General features: G+C 37.3%; 1 protein-coding gene across 1 annotated transcript in view; it reads right to left on the reverse strand.

Annotated features, from left to right (window-relative positions):
* MYO3A (myosin IIIA) overlaps positions 1 to 15,184 on the reverse strand; it is a 111,085-nt gene that overhangs the window by 30,115 nt on the left and 65,786 nt on the right. Inside the window, exons 17-21 of the mRNA XM_061351358.1 lie at positions 13,465 to 13,591; positions 12,275 to 12,485; positions 10,166 to 10,313; positions 2,207 to 2,360; positions 1,098 to 1,186 (exon numbers count right to left, since the gene is read on the reverse strand). Of these exons, the coding sequence (XP_061207342.1) occupies positions 1,098 to 1,186; positions 2,207 to 2,360; positions 10,166 to 10,313; positions 12,275 to 12,485; positions 13,465 to 13,591 (729 nt within the window). The remainder of the gene's footprint in view (positions 1 to 1,097; positions 1,187 to 2,206; positions 2,361 to 10,165; positions 10,314 to 12,274; positions 12,486 to 13,464; positions 13,592 to 15,184) is intronic.

Genomic DNA, 15,184 nt, shown 5'->3' on the forward strand with positions numbered 1-15,184 from the left:
AGGGATGCTGTAAAGGATCCACAAGAAAACCTGGCTTGCAAAGAGGGGTAGAAGATACTTACGTATTTAATTTAGAAAAAACCTCACAAAACAGCAAAGTTTGTAAAGGAAGAGAAAATAAATGATTCTTCAGCTCCATTGTAAACAGGATTAAGAGTAATGGATTTACATCACAGAAGTGGAGATACGAGCTACACAGTAGGAGAAACTTCCTAATGAAAAACCTTGTTGAACACCAGAAAGGTCTGATGGGGTACAGGTAGAATCTTCCTGTATCAGCACTGGTACAGGGAGAGCTGGCTCTCCACTCCTCAGCAGTAAGTATGCTATACTGGTGATGTGTAATTCAGCTGCAGATGAAGTTCAGAGGAGCTACTGCAGGCCTTTTGTAGCTGGCTGTCTTACACGAAGAGCAAGTTATCTTCCATCAGCTGATGGGCAGTATATTGCCTCTTTCTAGGCCAGCTGCTCCACCAGTGTTTCCTATGAGACAGCAAAGCTCACTCTATAACCTTTGAAAGAGCTCAAGAGGAGGTGTGATGTCTTGCTTTCACAAGGCAAGGTTTAGGCAACCTGTGGCATCTTGCTGCAGAGCAACAGCAACTCCTCCTGAGTCTGAAAAGCATGTGCAGTAAGTCACCTTGTACAGGAGGGCAATATGCTCTTCGTGAAATTAAGCAGAAAGCAGGGCCTGAGCTATCTATCTGGCTGATTACAAAGTACAAAACTAAGTAAGGCTGATGGGGCAGTAGAAAGAACAGAGGTGGATCCTGATTCGAAGCAGTGGGAAAAAGCATACACAGGACTTTGAGGAACTAAGGGGAAGATCACTGAGTTGCATAATGGTTATGTTTTGGTTCTTCTATAATACCGTCATTTACCTGGTAACATTTAAGAAAAATACACTCCTGCTATTACTTTTTTTTTTTTTTTATGAGGGAAAATAACTTTTCAATTTACTTTTAATGTGTAAGGCACTGCCAACATTTCCATGTCAGCTCTGAACAGATGAAGGCTGAGAACCAATCCAGCTGACATCTGTTTCCTAACAGCTCTACTATTTCACAATCCCCAACTAATATCATTAGGTATCTTACCTTTCCTGCATAGTGATAAATCCCAAAGGTTAGATCTACTCTTTTGGGTCTCCAAAAATATTTTGACTTCAAATTATCTTCAAATTTTTCTGAAAGGAAACACATATCTTACTGGAGTTACTGCACAATAATTGTATTCTAAAAGTGTACCTCTCTAAGGATATTGCCTGACAACTCAGACAATGTGGAGGCACATAACAGTGTCTGATGTTTTTAAGCACAAAGGTACCATAATAGCCTTGTAACAAAAGGTACTGGGTAGAGAATATGGGAGCCCTTGGATCAGTTACTTACTTTGTACCGATTGAAATAATGTAGTAATTCTTCCTAAGGATGCCTTGGGGAATTGTAAGGAAACATTTACCAACTGATTGATCTGTACTGTAGACTAAAATGTATGAGGATAGAAAGATAACAAACTCATATAATTGTTTTAGTATGGGCATTGCTACTAGGTTATTGTTATTAGGTTTTGTGATTGGGTGCTGGTTAAAACTCTCATCTGACACTTTGCAGATTCAAAAATGAGTAAAACAAGGATTTATGTGCACAGAAACCCCACTGAAACAACTACATCAACTGTAACTACAATTACTCGGCAGCATTGAAATATTCAGGATCTGAATTAAAACATATTCAGGAGTTTTAATTTCAAGTTCTGAATAAAAACCAGGAAACATAATTTGCTGAAAGGCAATGAGGCAGGTTTGCAGTCACTACCCTTAAAAGCACTGAAATTCTTGTTCAGAGACAGGTCATCAAAAATCTCAAAGCTGAACATGACTCAACATTGAAAACAGTGGTCCTGGCATGTGAACCTAGAGTTTTAACTCTGATCCTTATATTTCACGCCTTGCAGCTAAGAATTCTTAAAGGCAGAAGAACTAAAAACCTGCATCAGCAGCCTAAGTTCACTTGTACTCTGGATGTTTCTCTATCTGCTTCAAAGACACATCCATTCATGCATGCATGCCTCCCATGAACATACTGTGAAACTGGAATGTGGGCCTGCTAAAAACATAATTAGCATATAGCCTAAACTGGGCACATCAAACAGAAATCTAGCAGGGAGACATCCTGCAGAACTAGGAAATAAACGGTGAACTTACCTACAAGTGTCTGATCTGTTGCTTGTGGGAATCGACTTTCCTCATCCAGCAGGGACAATAAACCCATTGGTTTCTGCAAGAACATATCCAAGAGGGGCCTGTTGTCCTCATATTCTATAACTCTTGCATCAACACCTTCATACAGGTATTCATTCTGTAACAGCCAACAGAAGGTGTGCTTTGTTTATGATACAGAACAGCTTCAGAAAATAATTCACAATCTGTCAATTGTAGCAAACTAAACCTACATTGAAAAAGTATTCCCTGTGGCTAAAGACACCAAGGTTTTGGAGGAACAAATGTCAGCTGGGATGTATCACACTGTCAGGCCATAGATTTTAATTTGCCTTTGCATATATAGGTGCCTCCTATGGCATGTTTGGTAAAGCAAGATACTTTCCGGGAATATGCAAGTATCAAAGAAACAGAGTTGAAGAATATGAACTACAGTGTTTACACTATTTACTTCCCTCAGCTGCAATGTAAAAAATATTTCTTAATCATTTAGAGTTACATTTACATTCCCAGTTCATTGCTCAGATCTATATGATGTACAATGGCCAAGATTTACAAAAGTGACTACAGATTATAGGGGCCTCGCTTGTTTGATCTCCCTCTTCAAACACCTGGAAAAGGTCTTATGTGGAGAAGAACAGTGCACACGCTTTCTAATAACTCAAGAACGATGTACATACTTCCTAAAATTGAAATAAATAGTGTCAGGTTGGCCTCTACAACATTTTCATTCCTTTTAAGGAAGCAAGGAAAGGCATTCAGTAAAATTAAAAAGCAGCAGAAAAGCTGGTGGGTGTTTTTTGTGGGTTTTCTGTTTGGTTGCCTGGGTTGCTTTTTTTTTTTCCTCCTGAAGACTACAAATATCTTTGAATTCCTACTACTAGGCTGAGAAAAGCCTGGTAACAAATGCTGTGTCCATGGTATGTTGCAATGGTTTTATCTTTAAAACGACTTAAGTTATAGCTGAAGAATACAAGAATGACTTTCTTTAATCCTTCAGCAAAGCCAAGGACAGCCATAGATTTACCAAGAGAAGGATGCCCTAGAGACTGCAGCCCCTCCATTATTTTTGCCAGCATCACATAGTGCAATAGCAGTTATCCCCTGCACAGCGCTCCCACAGATACTAGGGCTGCCTTCAGTCCTGTGCAGGCTATAATATGAAACATTTAAGCCTTTTGATCTACTTTAAAAATAATACCTCTTCCAAAGGATAGGACTTTATGAAATTATTATATTAATGTATAGTGCAAACATCACAGTTGTGCTATCTTGAATTCATTGTAAGAAGTGTCATAAACATGAATGATGGCTAGTATTAATGAGTTCAAAGACCTCTAACCCTGAAAGACTTCTCTGTATGTGTCATTCGCTCATGTCTGAATGAGTGAAGGTGTTTCAAAAAGGAGTTAACTGCCTTATACAACAGAAAAGCACGTTATTAGACTTCATACCTCTTAATCTCTAAGCCTAAGAGAAACAGCAAAATTAATAAAATCCATAGCACTGTCGTCGAAATACAGGCCCAATAAATAAATCTACTGATTCATTTGAAAGAGAACATATATATAGAATATATACCTAAAGCCTTCCAGTATCCATATTAATCTAATTTCCAAGGACACTCTTCACTCTAAGGATAGGTTATGGCTCAGTTTATATGCCTGTACAAGGGTGTAAGAAATAAGAATCTCTGTTACAGTCCCATGAGGGCTCCTCATCTCAGACACGTAACATTAACTTCATTCATGTCTCCCCTGGAGCAGCAGACAGGTGGAGTTTTGCTTTTTATTTTAATCAATAACCCAAATAGCAGAACAAGGGAGGAGAGTAATAAATGTATCACTGATATAGGCAAGAAGTTAATTATGCACCTGTATGAGCCAGTGGCAGGAAGGGAATGAGCCCATGCTATCTCCCAGTCATAACACTGTAGTAGGGGAAGTTTACCTGAGGACTATGACTGTACTTACACACAGATGTTATGCTCATGAAACCAGCTGTTACTGCTTAGGATTATTGAAAGTACACTTACAAAGTGGGAAAAGGGAAGAGATTGCTCAGGATCAACCCATCAGAGAAGAGTGTTTCTGTGATATTCAGATATCTTCAAAAATCCTCTCAGAGACAACCTATTTAATGATTAACTTTTTCCAACTTCAAATGCTTGTGAGAGAGGCTGGTTTAGAGAGCTGATAAAAGAGTTCTCTTTGAAACTGAAAGGAGGCATGTAATAGCTGTACTACTACACTATAGCAGCAACATCTGCTCCACTCCCTGCTCAGAACATGCTGCCCAGTGGGCCCTGACCTCCAAGCCTGCAGCGTATGTGGCCATTCAGTCTTTTGTGTCTGCACCTCGACAACTGAATGAGTGCCAGCGCTGATGAGAATGGCCCTGCTGCTCTCTGCCCAGTAGGATATGGAGAGTTTAGTTCATCACTTCCCATGGGCTCCTGGAGGATGGCTGACAACTAAGTCTTCCAGCTACCAGTGTAACAGATGGCTCAGAAATAAGATACCATATTACATTGTCTTATGCAATGCTGGTCTTCAAACATATTATTAGGATACAAGCAGTCTTAATGATGCACATCATAAACCTGCAATGGAATAGATCTCATTTGAATTAATAAGCTGAATCAGCTAAAGGATTCTATAATCCCCCATGATGTTTTATGACAAGAAAGCCCCTTAAAATAGCAGCTGCTCATTGAAATTCTAAAGCATAATCCACTATAAAGTATTCTTATGGACGGGATGTCAAAAGGAGTGACTGAGTTACACTAGTACTTGGGCTCCTATCTCATCTCATTATTGCATGGTATCTTTTCTGTGATCAAAACTAGGTAATAGCTTGTGCAACTTGGTTTCACTTAATAACAGAAGGATTATTAAATGCATTAGGAAATGGTCTTCATGCTTAATAAAAATAAAGTAATGGCATTCTGTTGAGAGCATGGTATGATGAAGATTTGCTTTAAGTAGGAACACCAGAGACTTACTCAGAAGGAACATTTCCTAGCTTAAAGTAAAAGATTAAACTGTCATATGAATGCAAAATAAATATTACATATATTTAATGCAAAAAGTAGCATCATTCCAACTGACAGTAAACTTGTCACTTTACAAAATGAGTCAGGTATTTGACATTACGCCTTTTATTTTCTACAGAAGAATCATAAATGAGAAAAATAGGAAATTTGTCTTGCTGGACAATGTTACCTGCAGATCATGGAGCTATCAGAATTAACTTACATCAGTACCTTACATGTAAGCCAAACACCCTGAAGGATAGAACTGAAGGTGCTTTGCTTAATAGTAACCTAAAAAAAACCAACAACTTGTGCCAGCACTTACTGCACTTAACTACAGACTAAGGGACTAAGTTGGGAGCCCACATTTCTTCCCTAGTCAGCGGAGACAGATATAGATCTATTTGTCCCCACTGATGATTGGGGATCTAAACTATCTTTATTTTAAACAATACTCCCCTCTTTAGCCTTTCTGTTAAATTAGGGAAAGGAGATTGCATTCAGGCCTAGAAGCCTTTATTCTTTGATGCAAAGGTTAAGTCAACAATAAAGAATAAATTCCCTTGAGTTCTCCATGTTGGTATGCAGACACCCTGAGCCACTGGTGGTGATAGTACCGCTGTTCCTTCCCACTATTCCTATCACTTCTGAGGCCCTATTTTTGTAGGTCACACTTCAGAGGAAAGCAAAACTGTGAACACTTGTCAGACTTAGATACACAACACAAACCACTGACTGCTAAAAACATATCACCTGCAACACTGAAAGTACAATTGAGCCTTATGAGTTCATTTACTATTTGACTTTATTGCTTATGTTGACAAAAAATTATTCAACCCTCTTAGTTATATAATCACTCATTAGGTTGACATGGGTTAATTGAGAACTAGACTATCACCAACAGGTTTAGGCCTTGACTTCCCAATAAATAAGTCAAATTTCATCTAATTGTATGTGGTATGGAATTGAATAGGCTAAAACAGGGAAAAAAAAGAAATATTGTACCTATAAGTTTTACTTTGCTTGAGGAAAGTGTGAAAGAAATTAAATTCTGCAGTCTTTCTTGGGTAGATCTACAGGGGCAATGCAGTGTCATGTTAGAGCAGACTGCACAGAGCACACCAACATGTCTCTCTGGCATTGCACAGGGCTGTGGAGAGATACTAGCCCATGCCTTTGAGTTGTAATGCAGAATAATGCATTCGTCATTTCCTGGCTCCCAAGTGGGGTGATTTACATCCACACTTGCATGAAGTTAATCTACATAGCTCATTCTGCACTGCTGCAGTAGTATCTTTGGAGACTGCTACAGGATAATGTAATGAAGATTGCTATAGTCTGGTGAAGCAGTATCATGTAAATTAGACATCTTAGTTGGTTTATAGGCAGGATGTGGACATTTGTAAAAGGAAATATCAGGACTCGTATAAATGAAGTATGAATGGAAATGTGCATGCAAGCACCAGAAGAAAGAGTCCTAGAAGAACGGCCTATGATGTCAGTGAAGAACATTGGTTCACAGCAATAAAATTGAAGAAAGTATTGTTTACCTCAGGACCAGAAGGTCTTCACTCACACAAAAACACAGAGCAGCCAGCCAGTGAGTGGAACACCCTCTAAATCTGGCAACAAGAGGATGGCTGCAAGGTTACAGCATATCACATAACACCTTTCCTTTTCCTACAAACCTACCAAGGAAAGAGACTGTACACATAAAGATGCATAATATTCCAAACAAGTAAAACCGGATAATGACCTTGCCTAAAGATTGCGGAGGCTAACGTAAATAAGGTTCTGAGGCAAAGAATGACCCTGTAATAACTAATGATTGCTAAATGGTGTAAAATATCTGTCCAACAACTATATTGGCAAGAACCTAAGAGACACGATGAAGACTTGCAAGCCAGCATCCTTTATTCTCTGTGTCACTCACAAATGATCCTGTCCAAACCACCTGAACTCACACATCCTAGTGCTTTTTACATGGGTGTGAGTCCATGAAATCAATGACAGAATGAGTGGGAGCGGCCAAAACTGAAATATGTCAGATCATCTTCTTCAAGGATCATCTTCCCCTTGCATGAGATCTGTAACATCATACTAGTTTCCTACAGGGAGAAAGAGGTAAACTCTATGTTGTCAGAATCAGAAGTTCAGTTTTTCCTCATCTGCTCAGCAGCAAAATAACCACTGTGACTTCACTGCAGCAGGACATGTGCAGGAGTGAATACTGTTCCTACGAGATGATAATATCACAAACTTCTGCATTAATATAGGTCTGGCCAAAATGTCATCAATTAGGATATCTAGAAACAAGTAAAGGCCGACTCAATGAACAAGATGGCAGTCCCATTAAAAAAGAGAAGGAATATTAAGACAAAATTTGGGAGTACAGGGATAGGGTTAGGAAAGCCAAGCCAAGTCCATTAACTACAAAAAGGCAACTAGGGAAAGAGTGTGCATGTTGCTGAATGCAAGGATGCGACAGAAAAGAGAAGGCTGAATGGAGACCTCATAGCAGCCTTCCACTATGTGAATGAGGCCTACAAGGATGCTGGAGAGGGACTCTTCATCAGGGACTGTAGAGATAGGGCAAGGGGTAATGGGTTTAAACTTACATAGGGGAGATTCAGGTTAGATATAAGAAAGAAGTTCTTTGTGAGGGTGGTGAGGCACTGGAATGGGTTGCCCAAATAAGTGGTTAATGCTTCATTCTTGGCAGTGTCCAAGGCCAGGCTGGACAGAGCCTTAGGAAACATGGTCTAGGCTGATGTGTTCCAGCTCATGGAAGGGGACAGGAACTAGATGACCTTAAGGTCCTTTCCAATCCTAACTATTCTGTGATTCTACGATTCTATGATACTCAATGCTTTCTTTGCTGTGTTCTTGACTGATAAATCCCAGGTGCCTGAGACCAGAGGAAAAGTCTGGAACGAGGAAGACTTACCCTCCGTGGGGGAGGATCAAGTTAGGGATCATTTGAGTGAAGTCAACATATGAAAGCCCATGGGACCTGGTCAGTGCCTGGATTTGACAGGAATAAATAACAGTGCTGCAGTCTGTGCTATTTCCATTATCCAGTTGTTAAAAAAAGAAGTAGCCAGGTGCTCTTTCTGTGTGAATTTATGCACTTTGGAAGGAAGATCTCTAAGTAATTATAGTAGTTCAGGCTAATTTCTCTGTGACTTTTTGATGGTATTAAAGAGAAGGAAATAATCGTGACTGAGAATCTTCCATATAAATCTATAAAAACTATTACAAGATCTTAGACTGCAAGACAGCATTTCATGAAATAATTGGAAACAGAATAAAACTTTGATCCATATTAAAAAAAATACTAATTTTACAAACAGATGTATACACCTCTAGGCTGACACATGCACGTGCACACCTCCATACACAGACATATTCCAAACTTATATCTGACTTGCCTTTAATACATGCAGTGATTAACACTGACAAAATACTAATTTTCTACTAATAATTAAATTAATAATTAGAATTAGTATTTTCACCTATGTATCAAAACTCCCAATAATTTCAATAAAACAGAAAGTTTGAATGTCGACTGTTCAGCTCATTCAGAATTCTGGAATATTACTATTTTCAGCAAGATTATTACTTTTTCTTTATTTTCCCTGAACACGACATTTCTTCAAATAACAATATTGAAGGATGACTTAAAAATGGTTTAATTCCCATGGAATTATTTAAAAAGCCAAGTTTATCTTTTTTGAGGTTTTTCACTATCCTCTTGAATTTTATAAACTTTTATAATTACAACTCTACTCCTTTTCTCTGTTTTAAATAAAATTATTTACATTAAATCCACCATTACTTAGTTTAGAAGATTGTGGAGACAGTGTTCTCATGGGAGAATGGATAATTGGTACATAAACTCTGAATAATCCCGAAAGATACAGCAAGGCAATGAGAGGCCCGAGGAAGCTTAAGCAAGCAAGATAAGAAGATGGAATTCACCGAGTTTATGAGAACTGTGGACTGTTGACAAGCTTTCAAGGTCAAGTTCTCACACCTGTGCTTAACCAATTATGTGTTAGTCACTAAGGGTCTTCAAGACATGTATCCAATCATAATATGCCAAATCACTGTAAGTGCATGTGAGAAATAGTATATATGGAGTTAAGGCTTTGCAATAAATGGCTTTTGTCTGATCATATTGATCTCTGACGGGGTCCATATATTCTGCGGCAGATGATCTAGTTCCTGAATAAGAACAAGACAACTGGCTCTTCTCAGTGGCAAACAATGATAGGACAAGGGGCAATGGGTGTAAACTGGAACACAAGAGGTTCCACTTAAACTTGAGAAGAAACTTCTTCTCAGTGAGGGTGACAGAACACTGGAACAGGCTGCCCAGGGAGGTTGTGGAGTCTCCTTCTCTGGAGACATTCAAAACCCGCCTGGACACGTTCCTGTGTAACCTTATCTAGGTGTTCCTGCTCCCTTCCAATCTCTAACATACTGTGATACTGTGAACTGTGAGATTTTAACTTTTTAATAATGGAATTTCGGTGTTCATTAAGCTTGTTAGCAAGGTATTATGATCACTGCACTACAAAAATTATGTTACCACTAATTTTTTTTTACTGTAGAATCATACATTACATCACTCATGTTATTCCTCAAGAAAACAACATTGCATTTGTTTCAAATCAGCTATCACTGTGTTAATGTTGCTTAGATACTGTAAATTTCAAGTTTAATTCAGTTTATGTAGGCATTTTACTTGCATATAACAAGCACTGCATCACAGAACACATAGGCAGAAAACAGTTATTATAATCCACAATTTACAACCTATTATGGAGAAGGAATGATGTAGTTTCTTGAGACAAGGTTTTATATGTTCAGCAATATTAAAGCCTTATCAAACTACCAACACATACCTGTTCCCAGGCAAAGACATGTTGATTGAAGTAGAATTGAATTTGTTCATTGGCAATGTTGATACAGAGTTGCTCAAAAGAATTTTTTTTGAAATTCTCAAAGCCAAAGATATCAAGAATTCCAATGTTCAAACCATCATCGTTTCCACTGCAAAGATTAAATAAACTTTCTATTGCTTTATCTTTATTTTATATTGATTAGCTCCTTTAGTGTTTCACAAAAGAAAATAATGGGACAAATCTGGAAGCCAGTTAAACAGCATAGTTTTTGCTAGAACAGATACCTCTTAAAATAACAATCACTTTTTGTTTGAAATAGAATAAATGCACATCAACGGTGAAAGATGATGGTATTTGCAGACCAGATACACTGAATCACATGACTGAGTCAAGTGATAGGTGCATAGCAGAATTACAATTTTACTTTTAAACTAATATTTGCTAGCTATTATTCTATTGTAAAAGCTGACTCCAGCACTGAAACAGGCAGTTCTTTTTGTTTCTCATGTAATAAGAGGCTTTACTCACCAGCATCTTCGAAATTAAAGACTGCTGTCATTAAATATTATTTCTCCCTATTATTTATTGGCAACAATTAAATCCACTTATTTCAACATTAAAGCTAAAAAAAAAAAAGAAATGGCTAGACTGTTTATGCACCTAAATAACTACTTTAAGTATTGGAGTGCGATATTAATTTAAATTACCAATTAAGTTCAGGGAAGTACTAGTAGTAAAAACATTCTTCTGAAATTTTAGCTAAGTTATTCTGAGAGATACATGGTCATTTCTGCAACTGGAAAAAAAGTGCTAATTTTGTATTTATTTCCTGAAACAAAAAAATTAAGAGGACATTATTTTATATAAAACTGCAGTTGACATTAGTGTGTTTTTCCTAGTTAAACTAAAAAAATAAATCACAGTCTATCTATGAAACCCATTTGAGGGGCTATCTGTAAACAGTATTTCATTATCTTTTAAAATAAAATAATAAGGAAACTAGATATGAAGGACCAGCCTCAAGATACTCATGAACAGCAGTTGAACCTTTTTGTGAAGTCTGTCTCAGAAATGGAAGTGTTTAATTGCTGAGAGACCAAAAGTATTTGCTGATTTTGACCTGAATTTGGTTACTATTTTATCTGCCTATAAATTACATTTTTGGTGAATGCACTGCTGACATTTGTCTGTCTTGCTCCTTCTCAGAGCTAATTATATAAAGATAGAAAATACAAATTATCCTAATACCACAAAACTAAAGCAGATTTCTGGGTGGGGTTTTTTTTTCCTATAGTGACTATGTCAGATCAAACCTTCTTCCTCCTCACCAGCATAAGTATTCAATTGGAAAAGGTCTCTCTAATGGGTATGCGAGACAGAGACATAGGAATGAATTCTATCCTATCACTTATTGATTAAAGTTCTATTTATTGATGCTCTGCTGTAACCAAATATTTGAAAGTTTAGACAAATTTTAGGATTGCAGCCTTGACTGCAAAACAAAGCTATTTATTATTGGTATTCTTCTTCAGGTAGTTGTAAGTTTGCCCATTTCCACCGCTACTAGCAGGCATAGAGAACTCTGACTAATAGGATCTCCAATGCAAGCCACAAAATGTGTTATATTCTCATTCCCAACATCTTTCTTGTCTCTGTGTTTAAAATGTCACCTTGTAAGGGTATAGGGTGGACATTAACCTCAGTAAATGTGTTTGGAAACTACTATCACAGATATAGGAAACCACACTCGTAACAGTGCCAGAAGCAATGGCATCATGCAAATAAGAGCAGAATTTCACCTATGTAATCAACAGGTGAACGTCAAAAGTTTACCCTGAAAAGGTATAAATGAAAAAGTAGTTAGTATGTAATTTATGAAGGGTTAAATGAGTAAAGGTCAAACAGGAAAATATTAGATGCTTGTGTTATCCATATCTACTGTATTTGACATAGTCTGAATAGGCTAAAACCTTTTTTTTTTTTTAACATGGTGGTGTTATAAACAAAAGGTAACAGAGAAAAAGCGTATGAGAATACTAAATGCTCTAGTGTAGATATTATTCCCACATAAAATCTCCACCTCGTTTATTCTTGAAAAGCTTCTTTTACCTTAAATGTTTGTCAGGTTTGAGTAAAGTGTTGATGCGATTGACTATCCAGCTAAAGAGGCGCCCATACAGTGCTTTGGCCATGGCATCTCTTACATCAGTGGCTTTTTCCACAGTGTTGGGACGAATAATTGTTTCTCCTCGAGTCACTACACAGTGAGAGGTGAGGGCCTCTTGCAGTTCATCTGCCTGAATACACAGCAAGGATGCACCTAGAAAGGAAGGTCACAAGCATAGCTCAGAAGCAGATTTTTGAAGGAAAGATAAGCATTTCTGCAATCAAAGCTGCAAGTTCAGTGTATGATAAGAACCAAATCAAAGTCTTGAACTATGACTAATGAGGATGTTCATGCCAAACAAGTGTCAGGATCTAATTTATTCACCTACCTTCCTAGCTTCCACTGCAGTCAATGAGTAAGTGATTCAAAGCAGAAGCCTTTAGGTTCTAAAGTGCTTTACCAAGAAGGCTATTTCTCCAGACTTTCCACAGAGAAATGCTAGGGAATCTAGGTGACTATATCAAGAGTATGTAAGCTGTGAGGTGTGAATATCTCTCTCAGTTATAATCTATCCACAATAAGCCACTGTTTCCCTTCTTTTGAGCCCCAAATGGGGTACTTCTTTCCCATTTCTACAGTATTTTTCTGCAGGAAAACATTTAAGAAGATACTGTGAAGACTCTCTTATCTCCTCACCTATAATTACTGAGAAAGAGTAGCAACTTTCTTGAGAATCTTTCCTTCCTCTGTCTCCTGGCAGCCTACAACATAAGGCATCCCTTCCAAAGAATTAGAGATCCATATTTCAACAGACGCATGTGGGGAACAAATAATGAATAATGTGAGAAAGAAACTGGGAAAAAACTACTCAACGTGTTAATGAGGTTCTCCATCAAATGTTCAAATAACCTTGGAAAAAACTCTAAAGATTTTATTTTCAGGCATTTGCAGTATCAGTCACGTTTCCTGAATGCCAGTGAACTGGTTAGTCAAATGAGGTGCACAACATGCAAAATTTTTTTTCGTTTTGTATTTGCAGTCATGTGATCTTGTAATTATCTATTTTCAGCTTTTAATTATTCTTGCAAAATTTCCATGTGAATACAGTTTTCACTGATAACTCACTTGCAAGGAAAGAAATTTGCTATCAAAAGTAAAGGAAAATAATCTTAAATCAAGAAAAAATACTCACAATTCTCAAGGGCTACTGGATTGGAAATGTTGCTCTTGTCGATCATATGTTCAGATACTACTGCAGAAAATTCAATGTTACCCACATTTAAAATGGCAGCCAGGACACTGTACACACTTCCAAGTTCCTGAAAAGTATATTAAAAAAGATGCAATACTTAATAGCCAGATAGATTTATCACGTTGGTTTGTGTGGCAGGCATGTGTATGTGCTCTTCCTGTTGTCTGCCACATGCCCACTACTTTAAGGAATACTTTCTCAGCAGTTATATTTCTTTACCTGTTCTGTACTTAGCATAGTCTTTCAAGTGTAAGACACCCAAAGAGGGCAAGACAAACTACAGCCTAATCTCTCTTCCACACTTGTCAACAGGACAGGATTGACACTGACTAGGGAAAGCACAAAACAGTGGTGAACACAATCCTTTTACACAGAAAGAATTCAGATGTTACTTATAACATCCTTTTACTGTGCCTGCAGGCACAACCATGTCTAAGAATGATAGACTTAAATCAACAAAAACATAAAAAATTCTGCATCTATGTTTCTTGGATCACGGAAACAAAGGCACCCGGAAAAATAGGTCTGCAATTGCTCCCACTGACATAATCAGAAAAAAGTTTCCCTGGGAGAAGAGTGAGACCTCACATCCCTGATTTGGCAAAGCACCTTACCCTTCAAAACGTCAGTTAGGAACTGTGTATTCACCAAAGAACTTAAGTACGGGCTTTAGTTTAATGTATTTAAATTTCAAATGATTTAGTAGGTTCTGAAGAGGGATTGTGCCTTGAAAAAAGACAAATACCCATCTGAACAGTGAAGTGATACATACAGTAAATTATCTTAAGTACTTACATATGACAAATAAAATCAGATTTGTAAATAATGAAACAATGCTTTCGTTGCAGGCTTGACTTAGATCTGAACTGTGAATTTTCATCTGTAGTGTGAATGTTTCTCAGTATACTTGATGATCTCTTGAATATTTTCTACTCAGAAATGCTGAGTTCCTGTAAAGGAGACTCTGTTTTAAGCTAAGAATCTCTGACATTATCTATTCTGAGGTGTGCATTAATAGCGTATTTTATATATAGCAGTTTTATAAATTTTATAGTAGTTTTATATGAAGCAGTTTTTAAAAATATAATTGGTATTTTATAATGATGGACTTTTCACAGTATTTTATTCCTTATATTCAATAGTTTGCTGATACCCTGTCAGGCATCATTTACTCAGATAAAATCCTTAATTGCTCTAGAATACTTGAGCTTGTTTTCTACACTTTCAGAAGTTAATCTAGCAGTTATTATATTAATTATTCCTGTGACAGCAAGACAAACTAGATAAGCTCACTCTAAAACATGATGCTTAGGATAATTGGTATGCAGTTTACCTAGGTTTTAAGCAATCATTTTCATTTTAAGCTTAGGGACATAGATGAAATGCAAAGAAATGGAAAGCTTAACTTCCACCATTATGCTGTACAGTGTGTATAGCTGCTGACATTTTTGTGCCCTTTTCCAGAGTGTCTGAAATCTGGCTTGATCTGTCTCATATAGTGTGATTACTGTTCACCTCAGGCAGTCCTTTCCTATTAATTTTGCCATGCAGCCTGAAATAAACCAGTGTGATTTTAAGACAGGGAGAACTGGCAGCAGTTATTATTAAAGCCTGCCAGTCAGTTAAAAAGTTTTTCAAAGAAATCAAGCCCTGTTTAGGT

This window comes from Neopsephotus bourkii, unplaced genomic scaffold (genome assembly GCF_033783945.1).
Source record: "Neopsephotus bourkii isolate Nb327-2 ecotype Australia unplaced genomic scaffold, CSIRO-AGI_Nbou_v1 NB_53, whole genome shotgun sequence".
NCBI classification, from domain to species: domain Eukaryota; kingdom Metazoa; phylum Chordata; class Aves; order Psittaciformes; family Psittacidae; genus Neopsephotus; species Neopsephotus bourkii.